The sequence below is a fragment of the Charadrius vociferus genome, unplaced genomic scaffold (genome assembly GCF_000708025.1).
Source record: "Charadrius vociferus isolate BGI_N301 unplaced genomic scaffold, ASM70802v2 scaffold953, whole genome shotgun sequence".
NCBI lineage: Eukaryota > Metazoa > Chordata > Aves > Charadriiformes > Charadriidae > Charadrius > Charadrius vociferus.
In genome coordinates, this window is record NW_009647678.1 from 403,831 (window position 1) to 421,812 (window position 17,982).

Sequence of the window (17,982 nt, forward strand, 5' to 3'; positions counted from 1 at the left end):
ACTAAAATCTTTGTGATTTCAGAGTCCCCCAATATACCCTGCCTCCCTGGGACCCAGAAAAGCCCACAAGCTCTGGAAGTAGGCCACATCCGACAGGGATCACATCACTCCAGTGTAGGAGCTGCTGTGAGCTGGGCTTGCCCAGATGTGTAGCTGGGTCTGGAATGACCCAGCAAGGTTGGCTGTGTCAGCCTTTGCTTTCTCCCACTGCACACCGGGCTCCCACTGCACACAGGGTAACAGGGATTTATCAAAAAGGTTATGTTAAATCTAGTTTGACAGAACTTTCCTCTGGAATATTTGCTGAACCCACTGAATTACTTGCGTGGGACGTTCAAAAGCATTCAGTAGGTTTGGGAGCACAAATCCTCTCGTTGCTCAATACTATTGCTCTTTTCCCTGCTGCCAGGTTAGTCCTTCAACAGCTATCCTCATACTGCATTCTTCCTCTTGCTTCACTAGCTCTTTAGGATGTAAAGCCTATTATTAGTGATTTTTTTAAAGCTTTTTGACTATAAATATTAATTGGAACATACCACCTGGTTCAGTGACTCTCTCCATTTTTGTGGCAATCATACAATAATCATACTCATCAGTTGTATTAATTCTGTACTGAGCACCCAACTTGCTGGCCAATTTGCATCCAATTTACAGCTCAACATGTTGAGACCTCCAGAGCTGATCATAATGCAAATTCAGTAGCAGCTCCCTTGAGAACCTGACATATCTCCTGCTCAGGTTTCAGCTGAGAGGTTAGTTGGGAATCCTGCCACGGATTAGAGAGAGAGAGGGCAGGAGGAGAAACAGAGACAGGGACAAGCAAAATCTGAACCTGGCTTTGTCCCAAACCAGAATGTGGACATCACACTCCCCTTAGAAACAGAGATACCAATTACTCGCAGCAGCAGTGACAGCCTTACAGCCACAGTGCTTGCCCAAGGCGAAGAAAATTGACTTGAAGGAGAGTGAATGTAGTGATCCACAGGCCTCCAGCAAACCAGAAGATCAGAAACCACACACATACACAAAGACAGTACGTGTCACAGCGGGCAAGAGCAGTGTGATCCCATACATCTGCAAATGGTATCACAAACTCTTCACAGAGTTTAAACTAACTGGACTGCCCAAGCTGGGAGGGGAGTAAGCACTATCTGACTTTGCACTAAAATAAGGAGCTCACCTGGATGGTTCTTGGAAGCATTGGCTGTAAAAGAGAAATAACTGACCTTGTACAGTAGTTCCTAAAAAGATTGGTCTTTCGGATAAAAGAAATTAAGAGGACTAATATATGGGATAATATCAGGATTTAAAGTACCATGCTTATGCCTAGTGCAACCAATTTCAAAGGCATGTAATGGCCTGAGAGTTTCATTATAGCCATGTAATAGTGACAACTGGAATTAAGGTCACCTAAGTATTCTCGTTCCTACTCCCTGCTTTCAATTGTCCATAATTAGCTTCCTAAAACTTTCACACTGCCATTGAAATTTTGTCTGCTTAGGAAGGAGATTTTCCAACTTTTGGAGAGAAAACCAATTTTGGAGAGGAAATCGTCTGGGCCAATATCCAGAGAAGGGGTTTTGTGGGTTTGGGTTGTTTTTTTTTTTTTCCAAAAAGTATGCTTTTCCCAGGAAAATTACTCCACACCCTCTGTTTTTTTAAACAGCACTTAGAGGTAAAGAGCTGAAATCCAGGAGCAATTAGTTCTTAGGAAAACAATAGTGTTATGAAATCTAAGAAAGATCAATAGTGATGTATTCAGGTTACAAGTGCCCAAATACCATCAACCATTCAAGTTCAGTACCGAATTTGGATTCTTCCGTTTGATAACACCATGTTCTAAACAACCACTCTCTTGACCGGCCAGATTTTGATCTCAGTGACACCAGTTCACATCTTGAATCACTTCATTGATTTAATTACCTGTAAACAAGGCAGCAATTCTGGATTGTGGGTCTATAATTAAGATAAGATTCTACCCTTAATCACACATGCTATCGATAACTGCCCTTTATTACATTTTGAATTCCTTTTCCCAGTTCAGGTTCACATCCATTTTCCTTGTGCACATTTTATAGCTTTTCTTGCCACACACATGGATCTGAATCAGACTTACTTATTTTTTTTGGGGGGGTGGGGGTTGTCTTCTTATGATTTTTCTGGCTTTGTACATGCTTATTAGACCTTCTGCCTTGATGAACCAAGAAAACAATTAAAAGGAAAAATCAGCTTATATGCCTATTACCTAAGAAAATTACATTGCATTAATAAGCCAAAGAATCAGTGAAGTTGAAGGATCATTGAATTTAAGTTAGAGAAAAAGTTCGATATTAGGCATATTGTTGATAACTAATCGTTTCATCCTGGAAATTCATGCTGTTTAGGTAGACCACACTGCCGGTTTGAGATCTTACAGGTGAGGAAAAACACTAAGCGCTACACTGCATCTACTCATGCTGCATTTTAAAGTGCTTTGTATGTTCCTCAATATTTTTTTAGTTCCCTGTGCCACTGTGACCTGTGGAAACAGGAAAAACTGGAAAGAAAAGTTAAAGGAGGAAAGCATCACAGTTTCAAAATCAATGCAGTATATGCCTATGCCAATGGTCTTTTTCTTCTTTTGATTTCCTTAGGAATTTCTGAAAAAAGCATCACCAGTGAGATGCAAGTGCTTTCGGTGAGTTATTTCCTCTCTCAGTATACAGCATTTCACCTATATCTTTAAGGCCACACCTGTGCATATACATACTGACAGTCGAGTGTGGTGTCAACCTCTAATTCCAGAGCTAAATAAACAATTTGCCACACTGTCATCTTGGCCACTGTTACATTGCCATGTTTCCCAGTTGGCTGAATTACTGTGGAAAGATGCTTTCTGCTTTCTTTCTAGCCCCAGTCACCCATAGAGGGCACTCTTACTGTACCATGCTAAACCAAGGACAATGCTTCCTATTTGCGAGAACCATTCCCTTAGAATCATAGTATCGCTAAAGTTGGAAGGGACCTTTAAGATCATCAAGTCCAGCCATCAACCTGCCCTGACAAAACCACCTCTAAACCATGTCCCTAAGTGCCACATCTACCCTTTTTTTAAACACCTCCAGGGATGGCAAATCCACCACCTCCATGGACAGCCTATTCAAATGTCTAATAACCCTTTCAGTGAAAAAATGTTTCCTAATATCCAATCTAAACCTCCCCTGACATAACTTGAATCCATTTCCTCTCGTCCTGTCACTTTTCACCAGGGACAAGAGGTCAGCCCCCACCTCTCTACAGCCTCCTTTCAGGTAGTTGTAGAGGGTGATAAGGTCTCCCCTCAGCCTCCTCTTCTCCAGTCTAAACAACCCCAGTTCCCTCAGTCGTTCTTCATAAGACTTGTCCTCCAGACCCCTCACCAGCTTTTTAGCCCTTCTCTGGACACGCTCCAATGCCTCAATGTCCTTCTTGTAGTGAGAGGCCCAAAACTGAACACAGTACTCAAGGTGGGGCCTCACCAGTGCCGAGTACAGAGGATGATCACTTCCCTAGTCCTGCTGGCCACACTATTCCTGATACAGGCCAGGATGGCGTTGGCCTTCTTGGCCACCTGGGCACACTGCTGTCTCATATTCAGCCAGCTGTCCACCAACACCCCCGGGTCCCTTTCTGCCGGGCAGCTTTCAAGCCACTCCACCCCAAGCCTGTAGCGCTGCATGGGGTTGTTGTGACCCAAGTGCAGGACCCGGCACTTGGCCTCTGCAATACCCAGTAGAGGCACTATTTCTTTCTAAATGAAACTCATACTAATTCAATTCTATCAGACAGGATAAACTTGGAGAGCTGTATTGATTAAAAACTTTCCCCAATGTCTGTACTTAAGGACACAGAAGCTTCTCTTATCACGTCACTGAAGCAAGCTGTCTGTTTCTGAAAGAGATGTCCTGATCCACAATACTGAGTCCCGAGGCAAGAATTACTTGATAAAATTCCATTACTTCAATAGAAATGCCGGGATAGGCAGTAGTTCCCAGGGGAAGTACCGAGGTATCCTCTTAATACAATCCCCAAGCACTCTGCCCCAATCCAGCCAGTTAGTTCTGTGTTGTTTTCAGACAGTGGAAGGACAGGGGAGAGCCCAGGTACCTTGCAGGTGATGAAACGACAGGGGGACTCCATGCCAGTCCGTTCCATGGCTCGAGGCACTCACAGAGAGAAAACAAACACCTCGCCTTTCCCCCAGCCACCCAATTAGCCAAGGAGGGAGCCATGCTATGCTCATACCTGAGGAGCATCCATCCACCCAGCCCACGGCCTGGCTTACCATCACGTGGGAGCCAGAGAGAATAGGGGATAATGAACAGGGCATAGCCCCAGAAGCAGGGGAGGGTACAGTGTAATGCAAGAGTCCACAAAAACACATGGACTAGGACAGGGAGAAGCAGCCCAACAGCAGGGCTGGGAACAGCTCTGGCCAGAGGAGGAGACAGGGAGATACTAGATGCCTGGGAAAGGAGAAGGGTGGCATAGGCCATCCTCAAAGAGGGGAAAGCCCACAACATCTTGGAGAAAGTATCAGAAAGTTATTGTAGTGGTAAAAAGAGCAGACAGGTACATCTGCAAGTCAGTGGTGGGCAGGGTAAATGCTGGTGTCCATTACTACTGAGCAACCAGCCGTGTATTGAAGGGGTCACATGCTGTGGCTGATTGGTATCCACTACTCTCTCACAGCTGGACACTTGCTAGCCTTCAGCTGAGACAATTCTCCTTAAGATAGGCTTGATGAGGTACTCATTTCAAGCTCTCCTGAATGCACACCTCCTTCCCTTGGGGTCAAAGATGACTTTCCACACTGGGCACAAAGTCTCGCGACCCTCCTTCCCTGCACACAGGGCAATTAGTACTGCTGCCCAGAGTAGGCAACTGGGATCGTCCCAGTCACTCAGGTCTGTCTAGAGCCAGCTGTCTCAGCTCCCTCCTCACTACAGGGTGCCAGAGGAGCTGAAGCAGTAAAGCTTAGAGCAGGGCCTTAGATACCTCCCCAAGGATGCTGTTAGCAAGAGGGTAGTTAGAGCCTCCAAGGCATTTTGGGGAAATCCAAAAGAATGAATACAAGAAAATAATCCAAGCCTGGAGCAGGAGCAAACCAGTGGGTAAAAGTTGATCAGATCAGCCTGTTACTACAAGACAACAAGCCAAGCATTAAATGAACCTACTATAAAATAAAATACTATAAAAAATACTATAAAAAAACCCTACTATAAAATAAAGGCTCCTTGCAGAAGGAGCCATTAAGGCTGTGAGTATGCCCTTTTTATCCAGTGTGAGAGGGGACAGCCTGGCACAGTGCATTTTAGCTTGGCAAGGGAAGAACGACTGGTCCAGCTAGAAAAACGGGGAGGCTCTGGTGAGCTGGAACATCTCTTTCCACAGTGGCATTCAGTCAGGTCTGCTTTTTCAAGAGAGCACAAAGGGAACCCTGACAGCCACTTGCAGGAAGCAAAGCAAGGAGAAGAAACCTTTCATCATCTGTTCCTCAGTCCCCCCAGCTCCACCCCACAAGACATTTTCCAGACTTTCCAGTCAGCCCTGAGATGTTGACTGGTGCACGGAGCTTCATCAGCTCTCTGGCATGATCTCCCGATGCATTCCCTCCCACCTTCAATGAGATAAGAGAGTCGGGAATGTCGTTCACACAATGGGTGTTACTGCTCATCTCTGGAAACCAAAGCAAACATCAGGAGTTTGCTGCCAGTCCCAAGGAAAGTATGGGATGACTTCCCTATGGGAGCAAAAACTTTTTTTCTGGTGAAACATCAACTGAAAAGAGCTCCTTTCAGGGTTGTTCCAGGGACAAACAAAGGAGACTTCATCAAGGGAGGGATTAAAGAAGGGAGCGCTTGGCAGGGAGTCACACTAACTCAGGTAATTTGAATGTTTCTGATTATCAGAGATGATTCACTTCTGTTCACTTTGCACCAAGTATTGTGAAAGACATTGCATTTATCTGCATTGACTCACTGTTTCACAACATGAGCTTAAGGTATCGTTACTACTATGACGACGGTAATGCTTGGACATCCAAAACCGTGACACCAGCCAGGGAAAGACTGCAAAGGATTTTGGTAAAGCCAGACAAATCAGGAAATGTGATAAAAAACTCAACTCTCTGCTCCTCTATTAAAGAGGTGATATGAAAACTCTGAAAATAAAAATGCAGATGTTCTGAGACAGCTGTCAAGAACTCAAGAGGGTATTTCTGTCTCTGGAAAGATTGCTTTGATTTTTATCACCGCAAGCTGAGTTTTGCTTGTAGAGAATCAGACTTACAAGGAACATACTGTTATTCATTAGCATAGGGAGTCACTTTAAATAAGCTAATGGACAATTCTCAATCTCATACATCCTTGTAAGTTGGAACACCTGGAGCTAAAAACACAACAAGTCAAAGTTTATGGTAGGGACCATTTATATCAGCTGACCTAAAATAACAGCAAAGAACTCATGAAATTTGAGAGACAGAGGTAGAGTTAATGACTGAATTAAAGACAGCTCTTAAGAAAAGTCACAGGAATAAAGGAAAGACAACACAGTTCTCTGTACCTTTGTTATGGTGTTACTTATCAGGTACAATTAATACGCTCTGAAATAATGGTTCTCACTGCTCAACCAGCATTGGTATTTACTGTTACTACTGTCAGAAGTGCTCATCTCTCATAGAGGAGACAGGATTTCTATAGCATTTGCTTCCATTCAAGCATCTAAATTAATAGTCATGTTCAGAGGAAATCTGACTGCATTGGACACTGTCTGAAAGAACTTCTTAGCTAAAGTAAGTGTGTCTTTGCCAAAGGAGACACATATTTGAAAAATGAAGAGGGAATGGAGTGGGAGAAAGGAATACAACTTTACTCAATGAAGCATTATTCCTCAGACTTCTCCCCAGCTCCTGCCTTCCTCCCACCTCAGCAATACACAATGTCTTCTTGGTCAGGGAGAACATTCCCTCTCCAAGGTCCTATATCACAAGGTTAAAAGCCTGCAATTATTAGGTAATAGTTGTAAAGCGGTAGCACCTAAGTAAATGCAGCTTATGTAAGACTCTACACATACAGATATGCACCAGGAGCAGACCTTGGGAAATACGGTATGGTCCCTGGTAGTCAAAGAGGGCAGAAAGGAAACAAGTACAGAAAAGAGGACAACTTGACTAAGATCACCGAGGTGCTCAGCAGTGGAGCTGGGAAGAGATGCTAGCACTGCCGAATCCCTGTATAGCACCCTACTTCCCCAGAACAGTGTTCACCACAGCTCACATTTTGTTGTGGGCAAGTGGCATGGCCCTAAATTAAATGACAGTGGGGAGCAAAGCATTGATTGTCCTATTAAATGAGTACCTATTCAAGGTTGCTAAACAGGAGGTAAGAGATACTCATCGGACTCTGATGAATGAAACACAAAAAGATACAAGCACAATCACATGCTTATTGCTGTAAAGAGCTGAACTCTGTAATTATCGTCTGTGGTGAAGTGTCCCAAAGAGAAAACAAGAAAGGAAATTGCAATGTGTCTATTTATTTCCATAGCTACTGTATGACTGAGAGCCACTCAGCAGCCTCTGCTATTTGTAGGAGGGTTTCCTAACAAAACATACCAAAGGTGCAGGAAAAGGGCTTGTGTGTTGTTTTCTCAACACACAGCAACAGCCTGACAGGTAGAGTTCCCCACCCCATAAAGGAGAGGGTGCTTTCCTATGAGACAGTGGGGCATAAATCACAAAGCCAGGCTCAGGTCAGGGAAAGAGAAGACACACACAAATGAGTAGTGATAGAAGAGGAAGCTGAGATTATTGCCAATATCTTCTTCACCACTGCAGGGCCAAAGAGAGGGGACGTGCTAGAACAAATAGACTGGCAAGTGCCCGGTCTGCCAGGTATGATCATGGCTCTCCTGCTATCCGTTTCCCAGGTCTGCTAACCATGGGGGCTCAGGGTACACCAGACACCTGTGGTCTAAGAGTGTGCTGGTCACATTAATGACTCTTGTATTATCACACAGTCCTTAATAACGGAAAGGCACAACAGTCCAAACTTACCAGTCTCTCAACCCTCTCGCTCAAGTCTCTAAACCTTCCCGAGGATTGTCTGGACAATTCATTATTGTACCGGATGTTGGTGATTTTTATGTTGCCACTGTAATAGAATAGCTTCTGATCTGTAAGGGAAAGAAGAGGAACAGGCAATACTCAAAGCACCAAGATGAATGAACTTCAGAGAAACACCCGGGGCTGACTGATATCCAGATATCTAAGGAGTGGGTGAGCCGTCACCTGTATCCAACCCATTCAAATACAGCTTCCAAAAGCTAGGAGCACAGGAGTGAGAACTCAGTTGAGTTAGGTGATTTAAGCCAAGTAGTGACGAAAAGCCCGTTTTCCCCAATAGTTACATTTGTGGGCAACCAACAACACTTTGAGCTCACACAGGATCACAAGCTGCATCTTGCTGGTCAGCTACCTTCCTTCCTGGCCTGTGTGCCCACTCAACGCCAAGTCCTGGCAGGTGGCTGCTGGTGATGAGGGCAAGGGAACAGGGAAACACCACAGGTAGAGACAAGCAGAAGGCCCTGTTTGTCACTCCCGTAAGGGAGACCAGAAGACTTGTGTGTTGACCTCATCACAGAAGCAGATCATGAGGAAGATGCGAAAGGAGTGAAAGCAAGTGAAAGCCAAGAGAAACGACAGCCCTAAACCATCCTGCACAGCAGGAAATGTTCCTAAGAGATCTGCAAAGATGCTAAATGAGGAAGGAAAGAGAGCTCTAGAGAAGACGGTGGGTTTTCCCCAAATGAGCTTTAGACAGCCTGATGAAAGGCAAACTCACAGCACTGTGTGGTGCAACAAGCACAAAGGAAATGCACTAAATGTAGGAACAGCGATATGTTATGTAAAACTTACCATATGCCAGAAAATAAACTAGGAGACCAATGGTGATAGCTGCTGCCACTGCTGTTCCAATAACAATTAGAGCAATTTTCCAGGGCTCAAGATGTCTTATCTTGATGGCTGGCTGGTGAATTCTGGGGTAAAATAAGAACAACAAAGGGAAAAGATTAATAAGAGATCCTTTTCTATTTAAAAAAAAACCAACAAACAACAAAACAAAGCTAAAGTTTTCTCCCTCAACATCATCTGATTCTCCTCAGCAGTATTAACTGAATTCCCACCCAACACCCTTGAAAATGAAACCATGACTCAAGACTATTTTGAAATCGATGTTGGGATATGCTAGAAGTCATAGAATGCAGACAGGGTTTGAGGGGTTGGGGTTTTTTTTATTATTAGGGCCAAATTAAATAGGAGTCCCACTAAGCACTTTCTTATGTGACCCCCCACTGGAAATTTGCAAGAATAAAACTTGTTTTTCAGCTAGGTGAACTTTCATACAGCAATGTACGCAGCTTTCAATTGCTTAAACAAATCAGTTATCACAGACACACTGGCACCTTTGCTTCCAAAACTGCTTTGTGCAATAAAAGCGGTAAAAGGCATCCCATGCTTTGTATAGTACATATCTACACATTATCCAAGCTGCTCAGTCCATTTCAAAAGCAGGGCTGGATAAAAAAGAGAAAGAGATTTCAGAGGCCCAGCTTGTGCTTCCTGTTTTACTCAGACTAAATCTAGAAGCAAAAGGCAAGCACTGCCTTTAAGCAGTATTTGCTGAAGTGGTGGAATGACAGGGAAGGGCAAGGACATGTGAGTGGACCAGGGAACATAGGTAGGAAGCCTCACCAGATACTTCTCTCTGCCATGCTCTTAATTACACAGGTGCTAATCCAAATTAACTCAAGGAAAGTCAGCAGCAAATAGGTCAGTATTATAGTTGGACAAAAGACTGCCTGAAAAAGGTTACTTGCAGCAAATTCTGGCTTTAGCTATAAACTCAAAGACATTTGAAGATCTTTAAAGCCATTTTTCTATTACATTATCAGCCATTACAAAACAGAGGACAGAAACACACAATTTTTGGCAAAGAGTCCTTCATTCTAGAGCCAGCTACCTCACTCATGCAAACGTACCCATCTTCAGGAAAGCAGGCTGCAGGGATCCCATCCTGAGGGTATGAACTCAGTGAGTTCCCACCTTCATAACAAAGTACATATAGCTCACTTCTGGAACACATACCTCATGAGACATGAGTTTAAATACATTAAAATAAGTTGAAAATAATTGCAAGTGACCACTGCAGCTGCTTGCAGGAAAGAGACAGAAAGCACATTGTGCACTTGTGGTTTAACCCCAGCCGGCAGCTAGGACCACACAGCCATTCACTCACTCTGCAGTGGGACAGGGAGAAGAGGGAGAAAACGGAAAAAAAACCCTCATGGGTTGATATAAAGACAGTTTAATAGAACAGTAGCAGAAAAGAAAATAATAATAATAAGAATGGAAAAAGAATATACGAAATTGTGATGCAATACAGTTGCTCACCACCCCATGATCAATTTCCCAAATCCCGAGTGGCAATCATGGGTTCCTGCCCCCCCTCCCCGGGCTGACCCCCATTTATGTACTGAGCATGACATCTATGCCACAAAGTATTCCTTTGGCCAGCTTGTCCTGTCTATGCTCCTTCTCAGCGTCGATGGGAAGCTGAAAAGAGTCCTTGACTTAATACAAGCATTACTTAACAACAACTAAAACAATATGTATTATCAACATTATTCTCATACTGAATCCAAAACGCAGCACCTACTAGGAAGAGAATTAACTCTATCCCAGCTGAAACGAGGACAGCACTCCACATAAATATTAAAGCAGGTTCTGGTATTTCATTCTAATTTCATTGCAAAGCCTTACAGTTACAGCCTTATTACTTTGGCTTCGAAAACAAAAGACTGGGGCTAAATATCGTGACATTTGATTGAGTGGAAATAGGAATACTCATTTGTCACTCATATCCGTTCTGACTTGTCCTGGATCTCCTAGCTAGTGTTTCCTTCTCTCCTGCTGTCCTCCAAAACAGCTATTAATTAACCTCTCATCTAGTTTGCTTCAAAATGCATCTGTGAATCCATAGTAGAAAAAAAACAACCACAAAATCAATGGAAATTAAACAGTCCTGTTAAGAGTTTGGAGATGAGCAGCTCCAAAGTTATTTCTGAGACTACTGCATGGAAGTTGCCTTAAAACTTTAACTGGAGAAATGAAAAAAAAAAAAAACAAAACTGAAGGTATAAATAGTCAGGACTCTACCTCATTAAGAAGAATATTTCTAAATAGTAGCTCTTAGGTGAAACCATGGAGTCAGTGAGAGTTCAGCTTTAATTTGTCATGTGGTTTTGTTGGGGTTTTTTTACGCCGCTCCAGCTAGTAGTTCTTTGCATAACTTACATGCTTTGCAAATGTTTCTACGATGTTGAAGTTACAAGACAAGCCAACAAAACAAACAAAAAACCCACATTTAACTTGACACAAACTACTTATAGTCATTCTTGTAGATACTCTCATTTAAAAAGCAATTGTCTTGATTAAGCTGCATGGAAGGAAAAACACTCAAAAGGTCTTTCAGCTATAATGATCCTGGCGTAGCCCCAAACCAAAATGCTGGGTTTGAGAAGCTGATTTGAAAGGCTGAATGCCACCTCTACACCGCAGCAGATGAGCATGAAGAAATTACTGCCTATCATATTAGTGAAAGAGTGGTTTCAGACTAGAAGTAACGTGGCTGCGACACAGTTAAATATTGAGTACTATATAATTTGAAACATTTTCAGCATTATTTCATACATAGCATAATTTTTTTTAATAAATTTTATTCTTTATCTCTTCCCTTACAAGTCCCATGTTATCATTTAGCAAACAGAAGCCCCAGTCCACAACAGTTACTCACACATGTAATTTTACTCACACATATGACTTTCACTTAATTCATGAAACCTGTTTGAGAGCATCATTTCAAAGAGGTGCAGAGGGGACTCAGCATCAGCTTATAAACTGAATTTCCTCAGACAAGAGGCTGTTTGATAAATACATCTTAGAAAGTCCCTTAATAGAGAGGCTGACTGTTTTGGGACTTGGGATGTCTTTTTTTCCTTCCTTTTGTTCAGAATAAACTTTCTCCTTTCCTTTTAAATAACAACATGAAACAACTGTTAAGGTTTACTCTCCACTCCTAATTTGTTTTAAAAACAAAAATTGGTTTTAAAAACAAAAGGTATTTTTGAGTAAAACATCTGGTTAGGCTGTACCATCTGTATAGTTCCCATCTGAATAGAAGCGCAGGCTGCGCACACACCGCAAGGATTTCAAATCCAGGTTTTCAAAGATATTTGTGAGACAAAACCACAAAGATTGCTGATGCTTTTCCATTCCCCCATTAACTTTGAGCTTTATTGCTGCTTTGCTCTGTCTCCTTAGGTTCATTCCTCCAAGATCAATTATTTCATCTGACAACGTATCCCATTGTGTAAAGCTGGGCAGTACTTACATGGATTCAATACACACAAGAGAAGTAGCTATCCCAGAACTGAAACAGCTTTGATCCACATGATGACCCGTCAGAGCTTGAATACTCTGCAGAGAGCTGATGAAAGTTCAACAGTGGGAATTTATGTTCTCAGATCAAGAGTCAAGCAGTCCCTGCTAACTCCTTGGAAACGAACTATCCACTCAACAGAGAGGGAAAGGGAAGCATAACCTAGAAATGAGCAGCAGGATTAAAAACACTCCAGCTGAAAAGGTCACTGAAATCCTCCAGAGTAGAAATGGAGATTTTAAGTCTGAACCACGTACCAGCTGAAAGCCTCCCACTGACCTCAGTAAGCTTTCTGTCAGGGTCCCTTCTGCCTGCAGCCTACGTGGTCCTCCCCTCTACCCCAGAGACTGCACTTTCCCAGACAACCAAGCCCATGCAGTAATCTTAAATACACTGCAATCAGGGACTGGATTTCATTTCTCGGCAGAAGACTGCCAAGTCCCAGATAAAGATTTGTCTGATTAGGAAGAGAAGTGAAATATTTGCTGACAAAAACTGATATAAAATTGCCCATACTGACATAACAATTTTGTTTAGTTGTCCTCTCTTTGTTTCCTAATAATTCCGAACATTGTTTTGGCTTTTTCAGCTGGCATTCAGCTGTTTTTTTTCCTAGAAATACCCACTGAGACCTTTCCTGAGTGGTGGTAGGTAATTAGGAGCCCTGCGTGTACCCATCATGAGCACAAAAAAGCCCCCCAGGAACCCTTTCCTCAACAAGGAGCTCATACCAATAAGCACAGAGCCAGAGGGATCCCTCCTCTTATGCATTTTACAAGGCAGACATAAAGAGGAGACAGCTAATTATGTTTGTTAACTTTTAGTAACAGAGGAGTATCGGGGGGGAAAAAAGAGTCAGTCTCGAAGAACAATAAAAATCTTACCTAGTATCTTAACTTGTTTTTGTAAGGGTGCCATTCAATAAATGTATCATAAACATCGTATTAAACAAATCATGCATGCACATGCCTCACAGCAGCCTGAAACTGTTAGTTTAGAAAAGAAATAAGGGTGTCTTTTACCTATTGGAATTTAGATTCACTTCTTGCAAAGAAGCAGAATTAAAACTGCCTTCTACGAGCCAAACTGCCTGCTTCAGAGGAAAAGCCTCAAAGGTCTTCCTCACCAGGGCAGAAAGCATGCTCTGACACCTGTGGGAACCCCTCCATTACCTGCAGTGAACTTCACATCAGAGACAGTGTCTAGCTAAGTCAGCATGCAGCATGAAAGAGAACACAGGCTCTGCTTTGGCATGCACGCACTGACAGTGTCTGCTCAATAAAGGTGCTGACAGGACAGCCTAACAGCCAAACCCAAAACAGTCACCTAGAGATGATCTCTTGTGGGCTATTAAATGTCCTTTGTTTTTAGTCCTATAAGAGAGTCATGCTTAGACAGACAAATTTTCTCCTTAATTTTAGAGTATGTGTGGTACTTGTCTCTTATGAAGGTGCTTTGAGTAAAAAAAAAAGATAAAAAACACTGCATCAGCCTTAGCAATAATTGTAATATATAAATACACACATAATAGGACAGTGATGGTGTTTTAATCTGTTTACTGAAATAAATGTGTTTACTGGTGTATGAAATGTCACTGTAAAGCAGCTGTATTTACATCACTTCTGAAGAGTTCTGCAAGTCTGATACAACAGACCAGCCCTTCTGCCTTTGTGATAGTTTGTGTGCATCTGTGACAGCTTATATCCACTGAGAAACTGACCCAAAGTATCCAGCTTCTCCTGTAGTTTGGAAGCTTATTTTTCTGGCTGAATAATAACTTCTTCCACATTTTATACTTCATATATAATAAACCATTGCTAGTCTGAGTAGATAAACAGTGAGACGCTGTAATCTAGCAATGTATTTTCACTGAACAGAGATGGAAACATTTCTTCATGGGAGAAATGCTGCTGAAATTAGACAAGGCTTCTTAGACAAGAGGTTCAGCTGAGATTCTGAAACCCCAGGCAGTTCTCCAGTGACAGACAAACCAGACAATTCTCATGTTCAGTTCCATATTAAATCTGTCCCCTTGTCCTCACAAAATCTGTCCACAGACCACATTAAGTTCTCCTATTTTCTTCTATCAGAAGCATGTCAAATTAAGCCATCCCACGCTTTGTGTTAGCTCACCTTCATGCAGAATGAAGATCTGTGTAACCAGAAATACAGACATGGAAGGAGTACATGATGGAAGCAGAATGACTTGACTTTAAAAGCTTACGCTGACCCAAATTGCCCATTTATAAAACTGCCTGTGAAAAAAAATAATATGCCGACTTACTTCTGTAACACCCTCTAACCTGAACAGCAGAGGCCAGAAAAGCTGCTGGGTTTACACTGGGGCTTGCTTGGTTAATGAAGATGACTAGATTTTAAGGAAGTCCTTTCTCATTCCAGTTTTCCTGTCTAAAATGGTCAGAAATTGAGTAAACGTGTCAAGGAAACACAAATGGTACCAATTCCATATGAGTCAAATCTGGTGTGGTGTGTACCAGAATCAAAAAATATTTCACTAGGGTTTCCTGAAATCAGGATGTATGCTGGGACAAACTGAGCGGAATAGGTTTCTGATTGGCACTGTGCAGGAACCACGTCTGCCTCTTGCAATAATCAAGGTTAACTCCCACTAATGCCACTGGGACATGAGCGTCCTTGCACCAGGGCTGGTATCCATTTCCTGCTACACCTCAGCGGTCTGTAATTTACACTCATTTTGCCCACCTACTGCATGACAAATTGGTGCAAGTGGCACTGCATTTCCACCTACATATTCACTTTTAGACTGCCATATACGACACCAGCTGCCCTGTACCTCACCGTGCCAGGGCACAAGATCTTCACAAGGAAGCTGCGGTAGGACACTGCATTTGCTGCCCAGACTGCAGGACACAGCACAAAGAGAGTGATAAGACCAGCAAGGCTGTCTACTCCACCCAGTTTTCCTTAGCAGCTTTGCTTCCTGAAGGATTTTATGGAGCCCACGTTCCAGCTTAGCTTGAAAGGTTGTGAAAAGAGGCATCTTGGAACCGGATGAAGCTAATACTGAAGCACTGCTCTTATAATAGACTAAGGCACAGCACGATGTGCTGAAACAGCAAGGCTTACAGCCCCACGCTCAGATCTACATCCCTGTCCAGCAAAGAACTCTGGACATTTAACAGGCTACAGAGGATCTTTGATTAAGACCAGGCTGTCTCCATACCTTCCCAAATGTGTAAATATGTAATTATCCAACACAGATTTCTCCTAACGTACTTTAGACTTTATAATGATCTAAACAACTATTTAAACAGCTAAATCCTTTCCTAACTAGGAGGCAACCAAACTGGACTCAGATGTTGTTTAACTACCCTCTAGCACACTGTTATTAAAATTATTTACACCACTGTTGATATCAACAAGACATGGCAAGGAGATTTACATCTAACTAGGAAAAGCAATGGCTTTTCAATTCTGCTAGTTAGGTAACTTTCGCTTAGTTTTCCCTCTTTATGTAACACACACAAACTGGTGTTCACAAATGATGGGGATTTCTTCCTCACCTGACAATTAGAGCAGCATAGCTTTAAAGGTATGGATATTAGACAGGGCAGAGGATCTTTTGGTATTGATCAGGGTACCACTAAGGTGCACATAACCAAAAGCTGAACCCAGCCTTCTCCTGGCAACGTCAAGACTGTATTGACTAAAATGATATTATTCTCACAAAATGAGAAAAGCACTTAAGTGGGCATAAAGAATATGTTTTGTCAATCCAGAAACAATGTTTCTATTTCAGCATGTCCATAAATTATTTAAAAAAACACCCCAATTTTTAAAAATACAGAGGATGGAAAAAATAAATAGAATCTTGCAATCATCCACAGCCATTTGCTCAAAGCAACGCCAGAGAGAAGACTAACATTGTAGTCTTTAGCAATCACAAAAATTCAGCCACCCAGCCAAATCATTAGGTTGTTTAAAAAAATAATTTCAGATTCTTTTGGATTTTGTTTCTGAGGTCATACTTTGAAGCTTCATCAATCGCTGAGGCAACAACTGAACATCTGAAGACTTTACATCTCCGAACTGAAGACTAAGCATCTCCTATTGCCACATGAATCCAGGAGCCAGAGCGTTAAAAAGAAACATAACTCTAGGAGGCTCGCTGTACATTTATGACCAGATCCCTGCTCTGATCCAGAGAGAATAGTAGAGTGTCGCAGCTGGGAGACTTATTTTTGTAAAAATACTCTGAACTTTCCAGAACTGTCTTAAATATTGTTACAGTAAAACAAAACTAAGGATATCCAGCATCTCTGACTTCACAAAATACTTTCAGACACAAAACACCTTGTCAGTACCTCCTAGAAATCATGGTTTCTTCCTTAAAAATTACTAGGATTAAAACCAGCATAATGAACACCTGTAGTGTTCTCCTTATGTAGTTGTACTGCCATCACTGATTTAACTGGGACGTCTTGCAGAGATTGGGGGAAATAATATTGCAACTAGACCTGACCAAAACCCATGGTTTGCCAAAATCCTGTTGTTAACATTTGATTTTGACACAAAAGAGCTTCCTGGATTCTGCATTACTGCAATAAAAGCCTGCTGGGGCTTGCAGGATACGACAATCATAGGGAGGAAAGGTAAATGTCAACCTAAGCCATCACATCATCTTTCTAAAGAGAAAGCAAATCTTTGTGCTTCTGGCCATGCTACAGAAGGATTTCCCTCTGCCTTTCTCATTCCAGCCATATGCTATTCTTTTCATCCAGACCACAACCTCTGAAACCACCATTTCCGCCTGCAACTTACTGTTTAGCTTTCCCTCTGCCTATCACCCCTTTTCAGGCTGCGCACTTCAGATGGATCCATGATGTACCTTAGATCTAAAAGAATGAAAGGGGCAGAGATAGAGCAATGAGATTCAAGGTCAGGCAAGAGAACAAACAGATTTCTTTTCTGGATTTATATATGACCTTGAAGTCCTAAAGCTGTCCCATAGACAGTATCCTTTACCACTATTACACCTCCGAATCAGACTTGCCGAATTAAAACACGCCACCTACTTTTGAAGATCCCATGGTAGGTCCCGGTAGGTCTGGTAGCCTTTCTGACCACCAACCAAAGCTTGACTAAAGTCTGGACTGCGTAGCGAATGCTGCTGGAAAACGCAGGAGTTGTGTTGACTGGTGTGATGGGAAGGGAAAGGTGTTGAATGAAGATCCTTCATTGAGGCACAGCTGGCGCAACACCCAGCACCCTGTGGGTTATTGCAAAACAAGGGAGCGAACTTCAGAATAAAAACAAACAGAGGTAAGCATGGAGTTGATAAGGAGACTGTAACCTTCGGATCAGCTCTGCATCAAAGAGCTCCCCAGGCAGAGATGGACAGAGCAGATAAACCAGCCCAGGCAAGACGACTTGTTCTTCACCACAGGAGAACAGGAAGTGCGTGAGATTTCCCTTTTCCAGC

General features: G+C 42.5%; 1 protein-coding gene across 1 annotated transcript in view; it reads right to left on the reverse strand.

Annotated features, from left to right (window-relative positions):
- LOC104283002 (transmembrane protease serine 11E-like) overlaps positions 1–10,170 on the reverse strand; it is a 35,110-nt gene extending 24,940 nt beyond the window's left edge. The window contains exons 1-3 of the mRNA XM_009881143.1: positions 10,166–10,170; positions 8,936–9,057; positions 8,075–8,193 (exon numbers count right to left, since the gene is read on the reverse strand). Coding sequence (XP_009879445.1) covers positions 8,075–8,193; positions 8,936–9,057; positions 10,166–10,170 — 246 coding nt within the window. The remainder of the gene's footprint in view (positions 1–8,074; positions 8,194–8,935; positions 9,058–10,165) is intronic.
- Between the last annotated feature and the right edge of the window lie 7,812 nt (positions 10,171–17,982).